The sequence below is a fragment of the Geospiza fortis genome, unplaced genomic scaffold (genome assembly GCF_000277835.1).
Source record: "Geospiza fortis unplaced genomic scaffold, GeoFor_1.0 scaffold118, whole genome shotgun sequence".
Lineage (NCBI taxonomy): Eukaryota > Metazoa > Chordata > Aves > Passeriformes > Thraupidae > Geospiza > Geospiza fortis.
In genome coordinates this window covers 138639-155022 of record NW_005054380.1, presented here as the reverse complement: position 1 = coordinate 155022, position 16384 = coordinate 138639, and the positions used below count along the sequence as shown (strand labels likewise).

Sequence of the window (16384 nt, the reverse complement as noted above, 5' to 3'; positions counted from 1 at the left end):
TGCTCCAATCCCCAAGTCTCCTGCCTCAGGACTGTACCTGCTCCCCCAGACTGACAGAGAGAACCCCAGGGGAGAAATTACCAGTTTCCCTCAGAATCACCCTCAAACCCCTTTCCACCTGAGGAGTTTTCCTCCAGGCTACAACAGGCTGCTCCACAAGCTATGGAGGATGAGCTTTCTCCCCCTAGTACAGTGCTGGTTACCCCAAAGAGCACCAGTTTGCACAAACAGCCCCACAGCCTCAGCCTCCACTGAATATGGACAGAGGGAGACCAAAGGTTACAACATCAGACTGTGGAGATTTCAAAGTTTACACATTTCATTCATACCTGCTGCAGCCTTCCTTTCAGTGATCAATTTTTCCTTTCAGATTTTAGACACCAAGATGACTCCACAGGACACCCTTCTCTCCACAGGCTAGCTTGAAGAAGTGTTTCAAAATAACTCTGCCCCAACTCTCTGCTGTATTTAAACTGGTAAAATCTTTGTTGTTGGGCAGAGAACTTGGACTTTCTTAATACTTCAAATAATCATTAATTATCATCCTTCTGCTAAAATGTCTTTGATTCATTTTTATGCTGATAAAAATGTATCAAATATACTCCCTTTGGCTCTATTTATACATGATATTGAACAGTGAGGGGCATTTCATCCCCTGGTAACAGCCTGGAGAAACAAGAGCTCTTTGTGTGTAACCTGGGGAGGAGACTTCAGTAACCTGTGACTAGCTGGAAGGCAAGTTTGGAATTTGTAGGTGTTCATTAATATTTTAGAAATGTCCAATATTCTGATTCTGTATTCTGTAGAGCTGATAGTTATCCTGGAGCTGTGTGGCACTGGCTGTAGGTCAATTATGTGCTGTTAATAAATCAATGAGCTGATTTGATCCTAATTAGATTTAAACGACAAGCGTTGAGTTTTTCCCTGCCACACATGGAGGCTCCAATCCAAAACAGCTGGATCAGGTCGGGAGCCATGATCCAGAACATGCCCAACAGCTGGAACATGAGGTACCCCTCACACAGCAATTAATGTGTCCCGGCTTGGCCATAATGCCCAGGACAGTTCCTAAACAAGGGCAGCTCTTTCAGGACAGAGATGTATTTTGGAAGCCATTTGAACACCAGACAAAAAATAACTTCATTCCAAAATGACTATGCTCCAAGGTATGCCTATGGTTGTCAAGTAAGACTCCACTACAGAATCAATACAAGATACAAAAATTACCAAGCAATTCTGAACTGTAGCCAAAGAAATCACTTTGAAGGAAACCTTGCCAGAATTCCCCATCCCACCTGCAAACTCCCTGCAATAAAAGGTGCACCTGATGGATGCAAAGTACACATGAAACAACAAATGTAAAACTTGCCAAGATACTTGTACTTGTTTCCATCTTTTATTCCTGTACTTACAACTCCAAAATGCTCCTATAGGTTCATCCTGTGCATTGACTGCTGAAATGGGACCTCATGAGGTGAAACAGAGCAGCTACCACTGCCAGCATGAGGTCACACAAATGACCCAGCTGGCAGCAGATGAACATTTCTTACAAATCAATTCCTCCATCTCTGACCTCTCAGTCTGACTGTTCAAGGGAAAGCTAAAAGATTATCTTTGAAACATGAGCCTGAGAACAAAAATTCATAAATCTATGGGATATAGAAAAACAAAGACTTAAGATTAGTTTTATGACATATTATAAATTCTCTTCTCTCCATTTTCATCTTTAACTTCCTTCCTTCCCCACTAATTCTCCTCCTAACTCTGTTACTGGCTCTCCCCTCCCTGCTCTCACCCCTCCTTTTCCTCCCCTGTCAGAGTTTACCTGATTTGTATCTAAATAGAAACCAAGCAATTGCTTTCAGCTGGTCTTTTGCTTTGTAATCTGTTTTTATCTCAAACCTGAAAGGCTTGTGAGTCCAAAAGACTCTCTACTTCTGGCAGCTATATTCATTGGTCTACTAAAGATGCCACGTGAAGCTGCACACCATCACCCCTCTCTGCCCTGAGATCATTCTAGAAACAGCAAAGTAGCCCTAGAAACCTTCATGGACCTACATATTAAACTACTGTGCCAGAAATGTTGCTGTAAAAGGCTGAATACTTCAAAAATACCCATGAAATAAATGTTTTTAATTCTGAGATGCTTCTGTTAATGCCTTTGTCTACCTAAACCTTACAAGTTCAGGTAGACAAAGGTGCCCTTTAATGTCTACCAATTTCTAAGCCTAAATAATGACTTATAAACCAGCTATGGGCAAAATGATTTCCCAATGGATGAAATACCAGATACAGTGCAGATCAGATCTATTTTCACAGTGAACAAACTAGAGAGGAAAGTTTGATAGCAAAATGCTCCAGCCACAGCAGGTCTGTAGTTGTCTCTTTGCCCTCAGCTGAGGCTGCTGCCTCTCTGAAGAGCTGCAGGCCACTAATGCTGGACTTCCCTGGAACTAAGCATGCACAAAACTCATTTTGTAGAGGCTGGGGTGGAACCCCAAACAAGAAATTGCTAAGAGTTCTCTAGGTGACAGTAATTACGATTTTCATGGGGCAAAGCCAAACTGACTTCTATTTGGCATGGTCATTCTGGAGTGACCCTTTGGAGGTCTTGTAGCACTTCAATATAACATCTTTACCTTTTTGATGCTGATGGAGAAGTACAATTATCACTTCTGTTTTCATGTCATTTTAATTTGATGTATTACTTTTGAATAAGCTCTGAAAAAACAGGATGCTGGCCTCTGACTGAGAAAAGAGCTAAGAAAAGGTCCTGGAAAAGTCACATGTCACCTTGTCCTGACCATACTTTGTGTGCATTTGCTTTTTATTAGCAATTCTTACTTCCAGTGCCCTGCCACTTCTATTGCAACATAAAGGCTGTAATTCGAGAGTAAGCAAAGAAACTTATCACACCAAGATTAAGTTATCTGTGGTCTACAGATCAACAGTATTGCTCACAACTGCTCATGTCAACATTCCTTATCAGCCATGCAAACTGCAGCCCTCACAATAAAGTGTGTTAATTATCCTCAGCAATAAAAATATAATAATCAGCTGCTATAAAATCCTGATAAAAGCTATTTACATTGCTTAGACATATGCATGATGTTAAATAGATCCTGAAACGCAGAACAAATCTGAACAGCAACATTTTATATGTTATAAATGACAACAAACGATGGCAAGAACGGAAGTTACAAAGAAATCAGGTGTAACACCTTTCTAAGTAAGTTGTGTCCTGTCAGTAAAATCTGTTTGATCAAGTAGCCACTTACTTTGGAAGGGGAGCCCTCAGTGATTTTCACCAGCTGCCATAGAATGGAGTAGTGGGAACACTGCAGTGCTTGGACAACGATCTGTAACACAAGAACACACAGAATCTCAGCACGCTGCTAACAGCAGGCACAGCAGGAAGTGTATGGAAAATCTATCAGGCATTTTGTGCTGAAAAGACAGGAGCAGCTCTTAGCACTTTTTATTTTCAAGGGTATCAAGTTTTCCCTTGGTTGGTTTGGTGCAATAAGAAATCAGCCTACTAGAGGTAAAAAATATGGTGTAAATGCTGGGAAACACCAGAAATCTGCACTGGGATACAGCAGGAGGGGATGTCACAGTGTGACAGAAGTACAACCCAACACCTACATCTCTCAGATCAAAAGCATCTGTTGAAATATCTCTATACCTGGCTTCACTATTAAACAGCATGGAAATCTGCTCAACTGGCAAATGAACATGTAGCCCATTTGCGAAAAAAAAGGGAGAAAATACAACTTGTCCCATGGAGAAGACCAGGGTCATATACAAGCATCCACAGCGTCTCCTGAAGAGTTCAAATCCAGAGGAGGTGCTACAACTGCCAAACTCCTCAGGGTGGCCTGCAGGAAGAAATACTGAGCAGAGCTCAGATTTCAGGACCTTTCCCCTAAAATCTTACGGAGGCATTTGGAGAGCCACACACTGTCAGACCCAGGAACTGAGGATGGCTGGCAGCTGCAGGGACAGGTTTTATCTGCCAGCCCTGTCCCTCCAGTAGAACAACTCCACCATGAAGCAGCAAGTGCAGAGAGAGGACTTTCACACACTGCATGGCAATGCCTCCTCTTAGGGTCCTTTCTACAAAATTCTTATTCAGAATTTAATGAGAATTTATTTTTTCTAAATGAAGCTGAGTTAGAATTAACAACTGGCTTCTAACTGAAACCAAATCAAAACTTAAAATATTTAAATGCTGAAGTAGGAATTCTGCAGTTTAAACAGGAATCTTGGGAGATACATGAGATGGTTCCTGTGCTCATCCATGAGAACAAAAACAACTCTGAGGAAATAAAGTCCAAGATGTGCTCACTAAAAGAACTCCACTAGGATGTTCTAGTTTCCTGGTTTTCCTAAGCTTCATCTTACCTTCAATGCACAATAATCATTTGTGATCATTCTAACTGCAGCCAAGGCTTACAATGCTGGGTTTCAGTGTAAACATCAGGATTGATGCACTGCTTTTCAGAGTCAGAATATCAGCTACTCCCAACTTTACAGATGCAGTGCAGGTGCTCTTAAGGGTACCTGTTCTGGCATAGCTCCGTGTTCAATTCCAGTCCTCAGCAATCTGTAGCAGTTACTGAACAGATCCCATTTGGTCAGATCATGAGCACTGGAACGAGAGAAAATCAAGCGGGATTAATTGTGTTCTTCAGAACCCCCAGCCCAGAGAGCTTTGGTGTTTTCCACAGCTGACCAAGCAGCTGCCCAGCAGCTCACTCCACGCTAAAAGCACAAGTCAGGCTTTCTGATAATACAGGAAAAATGTTTTACTACATGGGATTTTTTTAGGGAGCACATAAACTCTCTCCATACCATACACCTATAAAGGCTACTTAAGCATAGCTGCTCTTTCTCTCTCTAAGTTATTTTTCCTCTTTTGGAAACATTGACAGAACTCCAGAAAACCCTTCCCTGGCATTGCAGCAGAAATTACAGCCAAGCTGTATCAATATCTACTGAATAAAAATGGCTTTAAGCAAAATGAAATTGCATATTTTTCTACTGTCTCATTTGGAAAAAAATAATACACATGACCACTAGATATAAATACCCTGAATATCTGAAGTGAGACCATATGATAACACATGGACATGAGATAGAGATGGTGGCTGCCATCCCACTGTTCCACATTTCAGTTGCACCAACCTGATTTCATCAGTGAGAGGAATAAAAATGACATTAGGGACAAATACTCTGTAAGGCTGTAGCCTTACAGACCTCAACAGATCATGAAATGGCTTGTTAATAGAGAAGTGAGAAATACAGAAGAAACTGAAAAACATCAGGTTGCCTGAAAGACAAAAATACTCTCTCAGCAAGTAAATTTAGGTTTAAAACACTTTTCTGCAGTGAAAATAAACTGAGATGATTTTGAGTTTATAATATGTCTATAAAAGAGCAAGCCAGCTCAGAATAATCAGAAACTTGCTGATGGAAGTGCTCACCTGGAAGGAGGGATACTGAGACTGAATTGGGAGTCTCAACTGGATGCAGCAGCCTCTTGCATCTGACTCATCCCAGCACCTGGATCACCCAGCCAAGCTCACTCCTCGCACCCCTGTACCTGCCCTGGGTCAAACCATTAACTGCCCTGCTCAGCCAGAAGGAAAAACTCTCTAGTTCCAAAAGGGACAGAGGCTGAACTCAGTACTGGCAATACCCAGGTCCTTTTGGAAGCTCTGCCATGAAACACCTCCCATGGTGGAGCAAGACAACCCTGGAAAATGGCACTGGTAAGAGCTTCCTAGAAAAACAACCATCAGAGTGCCCTGTGCACTCCAGGGCTGGGCCACTAAAGCCAAGGTGCACGTTAACTTCCAGTTCAAATCCACGAAGAGAAGAACAGAAAAACTTAAAAAAAAATATTGGAACTAAAAATGTAAAAATGTAAAAAATATTTTGCAGCCTTAGATGGTCTTTGAGGTACTAAAATAAAATATTTCATAGATAAATTAGAGACTGCCAGAGAGCTGCCTCTGACTGAAGATATTTAGCACAGAGACGCTGCTTCCATAAATCACAGGGTTGCCAGCAAGGCAGAGTGGTACTTCCTTAATTACAGCACTGTAATTAAAGCAGTAAAGTCTCCTTGGTGTGCAGAGGCAGATACCTGCACCGATTATCCTACAGAGAATATCAAAGGAAAAACGGTCTCATTCCTGCCTTTTCAGTTCAGAAGTTCCCCATCAGGCAGCACAGGGGCCATGTCCTCACAGCTGGGGACACTCAGCTCCCTGCCCTCTGCCTTACACAGCTGAGCTCAGGAAGGGCTCTTCAGCTTCCAGAGCTGAAAAATTCTAACGATGTACAACTTACACACGGCCTTTCAATTGAAACTTCCTTAAAGCAGAGCCTCCACATCACAGTTAGGCATATCCTGGTACCTCTTTATCTCTTTTGAGCTACTTAGCCATCAAAACCGTAGTTAGCCATAGTTAGAAAGGCATCTTGGACACCACACAATTCTCCACAGAGGTTTAGGAAGAAAATTCACACAATACAGAATTTTCCCTTAGTTCCTTCCATGTCAGACTCTTCATGGATTTCAGAAAACAAGTTCCAGTATTTCATCCAAGGTTTCTTTTAATTCTTATGGACAGCCCTGTCTGCTGGAGCACATTTTTGCCAGACAAGAGGCAGATGAAGTAAAGGTACCAGTTTCATGGTGTTTCTCAAATGTGGCATAAAACAGCTTAGAAAAGTTTCTTTTCCAAAAAGTGACCTTTCCACTCACCAAACTGCTTCACTTCTTCAAGACGCACAAAGAGAGGGAAGCTGTACCTTGGGCTTTGAGCAGTTGTGCTACTGATACAGTCTGATTTCTCTAATGAGGTTTCATTTAGCATCACTCCCACACTGTGATAAGGAAGAAATGATTTGTGGCTCTCTGCCACCTGCACATGCAGCTTTCTCTCATGCTGACAGGAGCAAGTGCTTCCTGCAGTTAGAGGGAAGATCAGGCCTTTGTGCTGCGCTCCAGAATTCACAGTTCCAGTGAAGTTCTCCAGGTTGCTCTGCACATGCTGAGGATGCCTATAGGTCTGAGAGCAGCAGGAACCTGAAAAGCTGATTTGTGCCTGGTGAGGGAGATTCTGTGCAATCCACACAGGGAAATTTGGCCAACATTCAACTGCAGGAAGAAAATGCATCTTCCAGGCTCTCACCGTAAACTATTATTATAGCTACTAGTAACTAATTCTATAATTTTAGGAGAAGTAGCTCAAAGGCATTGAGAAACAGCTTCCTGTAGGCTCCCTAAGCTGATGCCCAAAGCACAATATCCCTTGTGCCCTGGCTGTGCCATGTAGGGGAGCAGGACCTGCAGTAATTTACTCATGGCTGTAAGAGCGCTGGGTGCAAGGGAGGGGGTGCCACTTGCAAATCCCATCTGCAAAGGTCATGGCACGAACTGAGCAAGGACCCAGATCAACCCAAACACTTCTACTGACAAACACTACCAGTCACTCCTCCATCTCCACTTCAGATTTCAGGCCATGTGTTTTCTCAATTTCCCACACCTGACACTGCTGATACTCACTGAAAGGATAAAATTAACATCACAAATTTGTGAGGGAAGGCACCACCTACTTGTGAAAAGATGTCAACCTCTTCAGTGTGGAGAGCACATTGTATATGTCATCATCATCAGCTTCTTCTCCCTGCAAAGGAAAGGCAATCCATGAGGAGAGCCCAGCAATTCAGCCCAGTACATTACTGCACAGGCAGGAGCAGCTTCTTAGGAGTTTATACTGATATGAAAAACTGTCTCCAATCCAGTGACTTTTATGTAGATTCCATAATATTTAAGTAGCCACTGCACAGCACTAAAAAACAAGCAAGATCATCTGACAATATTCAGCATTATCACTGTTTTAATATCCAAACCGGTATCTTTCAGCAATAGAAATCATTCCCAAGATCAAAATCTGAGTTCTATCTTATTTTACAAAAAGGACTGAACCACCAGCTTTAATCACTAGCTGATGAACATGCTACAACACAATTTTAGAATTCTGTGTAAACTAAACAGCAAATTCCCTTAGTGAATCAAGTGAAAATAAGGTATTGTCAACCCTAATTTTTCCAGCAATTTTCTAAAATAAAAAACCCACTTGCAACAATTCTTCTCCATCTCACTTTGATAATTTCTTTTCCATCTAAAAACCTAACAATTAAAACATCTTCCCACCTTCAGATGCAATTGTCAATCAGTGTTTCTCTCATTATCAGCCCAGAGAATTGCTTAAGCAGCAGTATGTAATTTTTAAAATTTAAAATGTCTTTAAAATGATGAAATAGACTTATTAAAATAAATTATTCAAACAAGTATCACCTAAAAAAGAGTATCACAAAGGCCATAATTTTAAATCCTTGCTGCTGTTCTCATTCTTCCTGTTTCAGATCTGTATCTTTTACTCTTTCCAGGACTCTTTTAACATGACATTATACATATTTTCTTAAATCCTCTCTTCTATTCAAAGCATAATCCAATCTCGATTTTGCTGCCTACATATGCATCTGGGACTACGGGAATCACTAAAAACATTAATGTAAATACAACTTCCTCTGCATTTTTCATCATCTTTCACCCATTCATCCACTTAATTCCTTATGTGGACTGTTTTAATACTCAACTAAATTTTCAGAAGCAGGATTGTCCCAAAGTCTTGTTTTACACCACCAATGATTTGGAGGCTTAATGGCTACCGTAAGGGACTTTCCACAGGGAGAAGTGGCTCCAAATAATTACGAAATAGCTGTTGTTGCACTACATCTTCAGATGGGTCATTTCATGGCTTGCCAAGAATGTTTTTCTGTAGCTTATCCTCCCATATTTTAGACAGCTCAACAATTTTAAGAAAACAAACCTCCTGCAGTAGATCCTCGACAGAATGGTTGAATCGATCCACAAATTCATCAATAAGTTGGCTGTGGGCTATGTCAACTCTGTTTTGGATGGTGTATTCCTCACTGCAGAGGATGCTGTAGGTTTTGCTGCAGGCTTCCAAAACATCTGATTCCACATGCTTTTCCACAACAAACTTAATCTGCTTCAGTAAGGCATCCAGATGCTGCAGTGCAGAAAAGAACTTCAGCTCTCCCTCAATGGGACAATGACACTGAGCAAAGCCGCTGCCAGAACACCCACCCAAGGCTGCACTGCTCACGTGCCAAACAAAAGCACAGCACTGTGGGGCTGAACAGGGGTCACACCTGAGAGCAGCCATACCTCCTGGCCAAGGCACAATACCTTTTCCATTCTGCCTGTGCTGTAGATTTCCAGGTCAAAGTACTGAGGGATTTGCAGGAGGTTTGCAACCTTCTCGGCATCAGCGGAATACTGGAACATCATGGCAACAAAACAAACAACAGGGAAGTAAAAATAAACTCCTGCACTGCAGAATGAGAAAGTTTAAAGACAGCTGTAAATCCCAGTGAAAGATTTATTTTGTTGAAAACTGTACCTTTGATAGCAGCATGGGAAGTGCAATAATGAAATGCTCAGTCAATTTATTTCTGTCATCTATCTGAGTTTTTCTTTCTTTTGCTGTCAAGACCTGGAAGTGATCAAACAGAACTACAGTAAAAACATTTTCTGCATATAGCATTCATTAGCTTTCTAAACATTGTATTACAAACAAAAACCCATGCAAGTGTATTTTTTAATAAATCAAATGAGGAGGGAATAAAAAACTCAAAACTCATTTGGGCTGAAGAGTGATTAAAGAGAGAGGACTGTGTGTCCTAAGCAGCTGTGATTGAAAAGGAAAATACTGTATCACCCAGTATGACATTGTCTCCACACATCAACATCTTTTTAGGATTAAAATTCAAATATAATACCAGTCAGTGGAATTTTTGCTCTTGCTTCCAACTCCACTGAACTCTGGCTTTCACACATTAAACCAAGTGTTAATGTAAGACCTCAGGGCAAACTGAAGTATAATTAAGAAAACCAAAACCAAACCACACTGTAACAATGATTTTCATTAGCAGATTCAGGGCCTCCTCTCTAAATGGAATGGAATTCTCAGTGAGAACGTACATCCAAGTTTACAGCGAGGTACTGAAGCACTAATGCTGTGAGAACAAAACCCCCTTGAACAGAGACACAATAATCAAACCAGCATGCTCTATCAAAGCTTAGATTTGGCTTCCTGGCTTAGGAAGGAAGTTAATACTTTTGAGAACAAACAATGATAATAAAATACTCAAGTTAGCTAATGATTCACATGTAGCCAATCAGCCAGACTGCACAGTAAAGGTTACAAGGTAAAGTCAGAGGAGAAACTATTTCACAAGAAGGTGAGAGCTTAATTAGAAATCTGTTCCCTTTCAACTCAGAGAAGAAGTTGGTGGGATCATGAGATAGGATGAATCTCCAGGGACAAGGCAGAGAACCCAGCAGTTACCATCCCACAACTCATGGTCTAAGTGAAAAGAAGCAAAAGCCAAGTGTCACTTCTACATGGCTCTGCGAGGGAGGAGGAGCAGCTGGACACAAGGCATGTGCCTGGATGCCAGGCACTGTGCCAGCAGGAACCCGAAACAGCCGTGGAAGTGGGGGAGAATGGATCAGCAACCAGGACAGGACACCACTTGCACAGTGCAAGGTGCAGAGATGGCTCCAGAGCAGCCTCAGGCCCTGCACACCCACCAGGGCAGCACCAGCCAAGCTCAGAGCAGTGCAAAACCAGGTCAGAATCCCAACCCTGACAGCCCAGTCGTGTTCTGGGGACCAAATACGGCTGTTCCCTGGCACTGAGAATTGATCTGTGTCCCCAGCATGACTTCCAGGCTCTTTTGATCATCCTTCAGAAGGTGGAATTTGTTTTACTGATCTGTTTTCTTTAGCTCCAAATACAGACATTGAAAACTTAAGACTAAGCAATTTGCTGAACTTCAGTGAATTGAGCTCTAGATCTCTCCAGGTATTTTCTCTTTCTCAAAAGTTAATAATGACATTATTTAGTGCTCCAAACAGAATTTTTTTTAATTTAAAGGTCACTTTGACTGCTAGAAAGGTTTGCAGCTTTAGACAAAAAACTTGTGCTTACAATACAGTTTTTGTAACATAAGATAAGACATGCTTGTGTAAATTTCAGTAAGTGCTTTCATGGATTCCCTCCTTAATCCTGAAATGTTTTAATAAATTAGGAATTCCTAAGAACACGCTTTATAAATTAAAGTACATAAAGCATGTTTGAACTGATGACTTCTTGGAGCTTTTCCTGGGATGATGTTTCTGGACATGAGACTAATCTGCTTTGGCACATAAAAAATTCAGAAATTAAGTAACTGCATTATTTTAGCAATAGAGAATGCCAAGACTCTCCAGATTTCATCTTTATTAAATCTGTGGCTTTAACAAACTAGTTATGATTATTTATAATGGATGCTAAAAGAAGAACCATGTGTTCACGTGGGTTTATTCCACTTTCATCTATCCTAAATAAGATGGGGACTACCAAAAATCAGGTGAATATGTTTAAGATGCTTAGACAGCTTTGGAACATGGATGTTGTATTTATGGAAAATACAGCTGAAAACCTGTTATTACCCTGACCTTGTGACTTAGAATGAAGTGTTTAAAACTGCATGTCCAGCCTTAGGAATGGCCTTCCACTAGTGCCCAAACAGTCCCTATAAAATAAACTAAAGAGGCAATTTGGCCAGAATGTGAAGTTCTGAAATTTTTAGGGCACTCAGTGGAAGAGGCCTAAGAGGATGGATGCCTAAAAGCACAGACACATTCAGAATGATCCCAGTCCCACCCCTCCTGCTCAAAGCACAGCCAGCCCAGGGGTCACATTGGAAGGATCAGGACTTTGTCCAGTCAGGTCTCCAAAATGACCAAGCACGGAAAGTGCACTAACTCCCAGTACCTGTTCCAGTACTTAAACACCCTCATGATGAAGATCCTGTTGACTTTTCTGCAAATTTTATGTCCATATTAGCAGCACATTCATTTTCATGGAAGACAGCTAGAGGCAGCCTGCTCTGCTCCTACACTTTCCACTCTAATATAGGTTTAACATTAGGGGCTGATGATGTGGGTACATTACAAATATAAGGCAGGGATATGATAAAAAGAACATCCAAAAATATAATCAAAAAATACTTTTATGCTGAAAATTTATATTGCTTAACTTGGCCATGCAAACCCCAAAATCAAACATGTCCACAAACAGAATTTCTAATATTTTTCTTAGAAGTGTTCAGATGAAACAGCAAACACCAATTAACAAAACTCCACTGCAGGAGCGTCCGAAGTGGTGTCACAAATATCCTCCATGCTCTGGTGACAGCAGGCAGCCGCAGCCCCACTCACCCTCTTGCCGGTGCCCCTGCCCACGGGGGGATGTGCCTCGGCAGCCTGTCGGATGGTGCACACCATCAGCTCGATCAGAGCGCTCTCCTGCCGGTCTGACATTGCTGTGGGGACAACAGGGACAACAGGCATCACTGGGGGCAAGGCAGCACCACGGGGACAGTGTGGGACAGCAGGGGAGCACACAGCACCAGGGGAGCACAGAGCACACAACGCCACACATAAGGCACACTGGCACATTCATCGAGGCTTTCCCGCCGCCTCTTTGATTTGCCATTCGCATCCCCGCAAAATGGACACGGCAGAAGTGAAAGCAGCCCACAGAAATGTAGGCTGGAGAAAAGGATCAATGAAGGGGAATATAAGGAAGATCTACAAAATAAGGGAGTCATAGAGGGGAAACAGAGGCAGACAATTCTCTGTCAATTCCTCATAAATTCTCTGCTCTTTGGCAAGTGCTTTGGCTCACATTTGGAGGATCAAATACCACTAGGCTATGCAGAACCAATTTCCTAACAAAATTACCCTATAAATATCCTCACTGCAGCAGGTGCACACCAACAGGCCAGCCCTTGAAGCATGGACAGGATGAGCACACCTTGCCAGAAACATTGATTTTTCAAACACCTAAGCCCTGTGAAGGCCCCTGAAGCAGGAGAATCCTGAGGAATTAAAAAGGATCCTGAATGACACTCATTAACCTTAAGACACTTTGCCCCCAGTCTCCCTGGCTACTTTGTGCTCCCAGGTCTATTATCAGCAAAAGGAAATCTGAAACTAATGGCGAAAGAATCCCCTTCATTTTTTCTCTTGAGCATTCACATTACCTGGAAAAACCCCATATCAACTAGCATCACCTGAAGTGCTTGTTTATTCAAAATTGTATTAGCTATTTAATTTATTGAAATTGTTATTTAAACATTCACACAAAATCAAGCTAAGACTTGAGTAAACTCCCTTTAATATTAGGGAACCACAGTGCAGCACACTTCATTAAAAAAAAACCTCCAGAGAACAAATAAAAAGAAAAATAGAGTACAAATTGCTGCTTTAGAAGGAAAGTACATTAAAAATAGATTAACCCAAAATCTTCAAATATGCTTTCCAAACAAACCACAACATAAAAAGACGTTTCACTGTGGGTGGCAGAGTTATTTAAGGAATAATTAGCAATACTGTGCAATATCAAGGAAGGAAAGGTTAAGCCAATACCTTCTTCTCCTTGGACTGGCTCCTCCAAGAGCAATTCTGTCATACATTCCCAGTCTTTCAGCAGTTCTTGAGAGCTCTCCCACAAGCTGTCCACCAAATAGGCTGCATGTTCATGCAACTAGAAAATCCAAAGCAATCATCAGTACAGCTCTTGGTATAAGCACCAGTTCTTCAACTTTCATAATCATGTGGACACAGATATGTGTCCTGGGCACATATCTTATGTTAGTTGGAAAGAACATTCAGTTTGAAACTAATTCAGGAAGGTTTTCTCCCAAGTGAATGACAACAGTGCAATGGGGTTATATTTTAACAGAAACAAAATAAAACCAAACTGAGCTTCTTTTCCACAAAGCTGCTTGTTTGGGAAAAATCTTTCCCAGAGTTTTGACCCAGAAGCTGTAAACTTACCTTCCCTCACTTTCTCACTGCATTACAAAAAGGAGAGATGGTAAGGCATGAGAGTTGTAATGTACTTGTTTTGAACAAGCAATTGGTTTTCATACATGCTGCTATGTGCTCAAAAAAAAGGGAGCAAAAATCCTGGTGATTTCACAGGCTATAGATTTAACACTAACTTCAACTGCAAAAAATGTTTTCATGTGAATTAACACAACTGTTGTAAAGTGAGAAAAATAACCCATAGGCTTCTGCTGTTTTCTAAACTTAACTTTAACTACTACCAACAAGTAACAAGCACAACACACAGCTTGTGCTTGCCAGGGACTGACTCCTTAGCTGGAAAACATTCCTGAGTGCAGAGAAGGAGGTGTCAGTACATTCTCCTGCTCTGTTTCTGACAGCTTTGGGCAAAATGTCCCAGAGTTACTGCTGCTGGGCAAGGCTCACTCCCTTGAATACACCCCAGGCTGCAGCTTTAACCCATCCCACCCACATGCAAACTCCCAATTCTCCAGCTCTTTACTAAAATCGGAGTCAGGATATTCTACTTGGCTCCTAACAACTCTCTCAAAAGCAATAGCAAAACCTGGCCCTGAGAGAGAAGTGGCCCTCAGGGAGCAGCATGGGAGGAATGTTGCTGATCTTGGCTTTGGGAGTGGAGCAGAGTCTCTTTTCTCCTCAGGAGGACCAAAAAGGTCAGTGCTCAGTAACTCAAATCACACTCACATCTAAGGGGTAGACACTGTAAAACACAATGAACTTTACAATCTAAGTTTTAAAAAAGCTGGAACTAAAAATCTATTCAGGTGGCAGACAGAAGGACCACACAGGTCCATACAGATTAATTTGTAGGTTAATGAGGTGTTTCTAAAAAACAAGAACACTGTACCAAAATTTTGTCCTTCTTTCTCAGCAACTCTGAGTATTTCTTTTCATTCTCAGTCAAATCTCTTGTTCAAGGCTTCATAACAATTAAAATAACCAATTGTAATATCTATACTTTTGCTTTTTACCCAAAATATACTACGCTCCCTTCTCTAGAGAAACATTTCTGTCATTCCTTTCTTTCAATCTGCTTATTTATCAAATCAAATTAATAATTTTGAACCTTTCCCCCTCTATCTTAAGAACATCCTGTACCTGACAGTATCTTCTGAAATTTTCCTCCCTCCACCACCATTCTCCATCTCTATTACTGTTACTTCATGTACCACACAATTTCCCATAGATGCTGTCTCTATAAATCATGGGCACAATCCCACCCTGGGTGTGTTTATCAAACACTTCATGTCACCACATCTATGCTTGTTTTCCTCATCCTCCAATGTTTCCAAGATGCATCTGCATAAAGCCCTGGAAGACCTCATCTCATCTCACAGCTGACTCTGCTCTAAGGAGAATCCTGAGGAATTATATGAGCTAAGGACCCTCAGGTCCTTCCCACTGAGTTCATCTATGATTCTAATCAGAATTGGAGATATTATGTAATTTTTGTCCTGTCCTGATTCAAATTGTTTTACTCCACAAAGAATAACTCCAGAGGTATTCTCCTTGCATGGTTATGTAAGCAAAGACCCGTTTCCATTTGTGTGCAGCAATGCACCCTGGCAGCCACCACAGCACCAGCAATGCAGCGTGAGTACAGTGGGGACATGCAGGAGTTAAACCATGAAGATCTTCAAATCAATTTCCTTAATGGAAAAGGAAATGGAGGGGCAGGGAAAAGGGCTTATGGTATTTCTGAAAATATAAAATAAAAGGGAAAAGAAAGACAATTTATTACTGTGTGTTGATAAATCACTACTTAAGTTCCAGGTTTTATTAAACATTTAAAGGTTAAAAATGACTTTTTTACCTCACTTTCAAGAAAGAAAAGAACCAACATTCTAATAAGGTTTCCATTTGGGCTATTTCGCCCCCTCCTCTTTGCTAGAGCCTCTTCAGCTTGGGGATCATGTCTGCTGAACAGCCTGAAAATAAGCAGAAGGAGCTCATGGCTATCACAACAATTCTCATTTCTGCGAGAATATGATGAACATTCATTCTTGATATAGTAAATTTGTTCATAAAACAGTGCAAGTATCTCAAGCTATTTCTTTCAATGGAAAGAGGCCACAACCTCTGCCTGTCTGAAGAGATGAATTTGTCTTCAGTGTTTCAGTTCACAAGGCTGGAAGAATTTCACAAAGGAAAAAGTTCTCCAAAACCTATTTACATTGAAGGTTATGCACAGCTTCAAGTATTTGCATCACTTGTACAGTTATGCATTTATAACTTATCCAGTCTTGCAGTGGAGGCAGCACCAGTGCACTGAGAGCTGGGGTTGTATCACTTTGGCTGGGACATGGTACAAACAAACCTGACATCCATCAAACAGCCAACCTCAGGTACCAGGAG

General features: G+C 41.4%; 1 protein-coding gene across 1 annotated transcript in view; it reads right to left on the bottom strand.

Annotated features, from left to right (window-relative positions):
* Positions 1–16384, bottom strand: part of STAG1 (stromal antigen 1) — a 113492-nt gene that overhangs the window by 20987 nt on the left and 76121 nt on the right. The window contains exons 14-22 of the mRNA XM_005425032.3: positions 15843–15957; positions 13586–13703; positions 12374–12477; positions 9507–9599; positions 9293–9382; positions 8910–9113; positions 7630–7700; positions 4564–4651; positions 3279–3359 (exon numbers count right to left, since the gene is read on the bottom strand). Coding sequence (XP_005425089.1) covers positions 3279–3359; positions 4564–4651; positions 7630–7700; positions 8910–9113; positions 9293–9382; positions 9507–9599; positions 12374–12477; positions 13586–13703; positions 15843–15957 — 964 coding nt within the window. The remainder of the gene's footprint in view (positions 1–3278; positions 3360–4563; positions 4652–7629; positions 7701–8909; positions 9114–9292; positions 9383–9506; positions 9600–12373; positions 12478–13585; positions 13704–15842; positions 15958–16384) is intronic.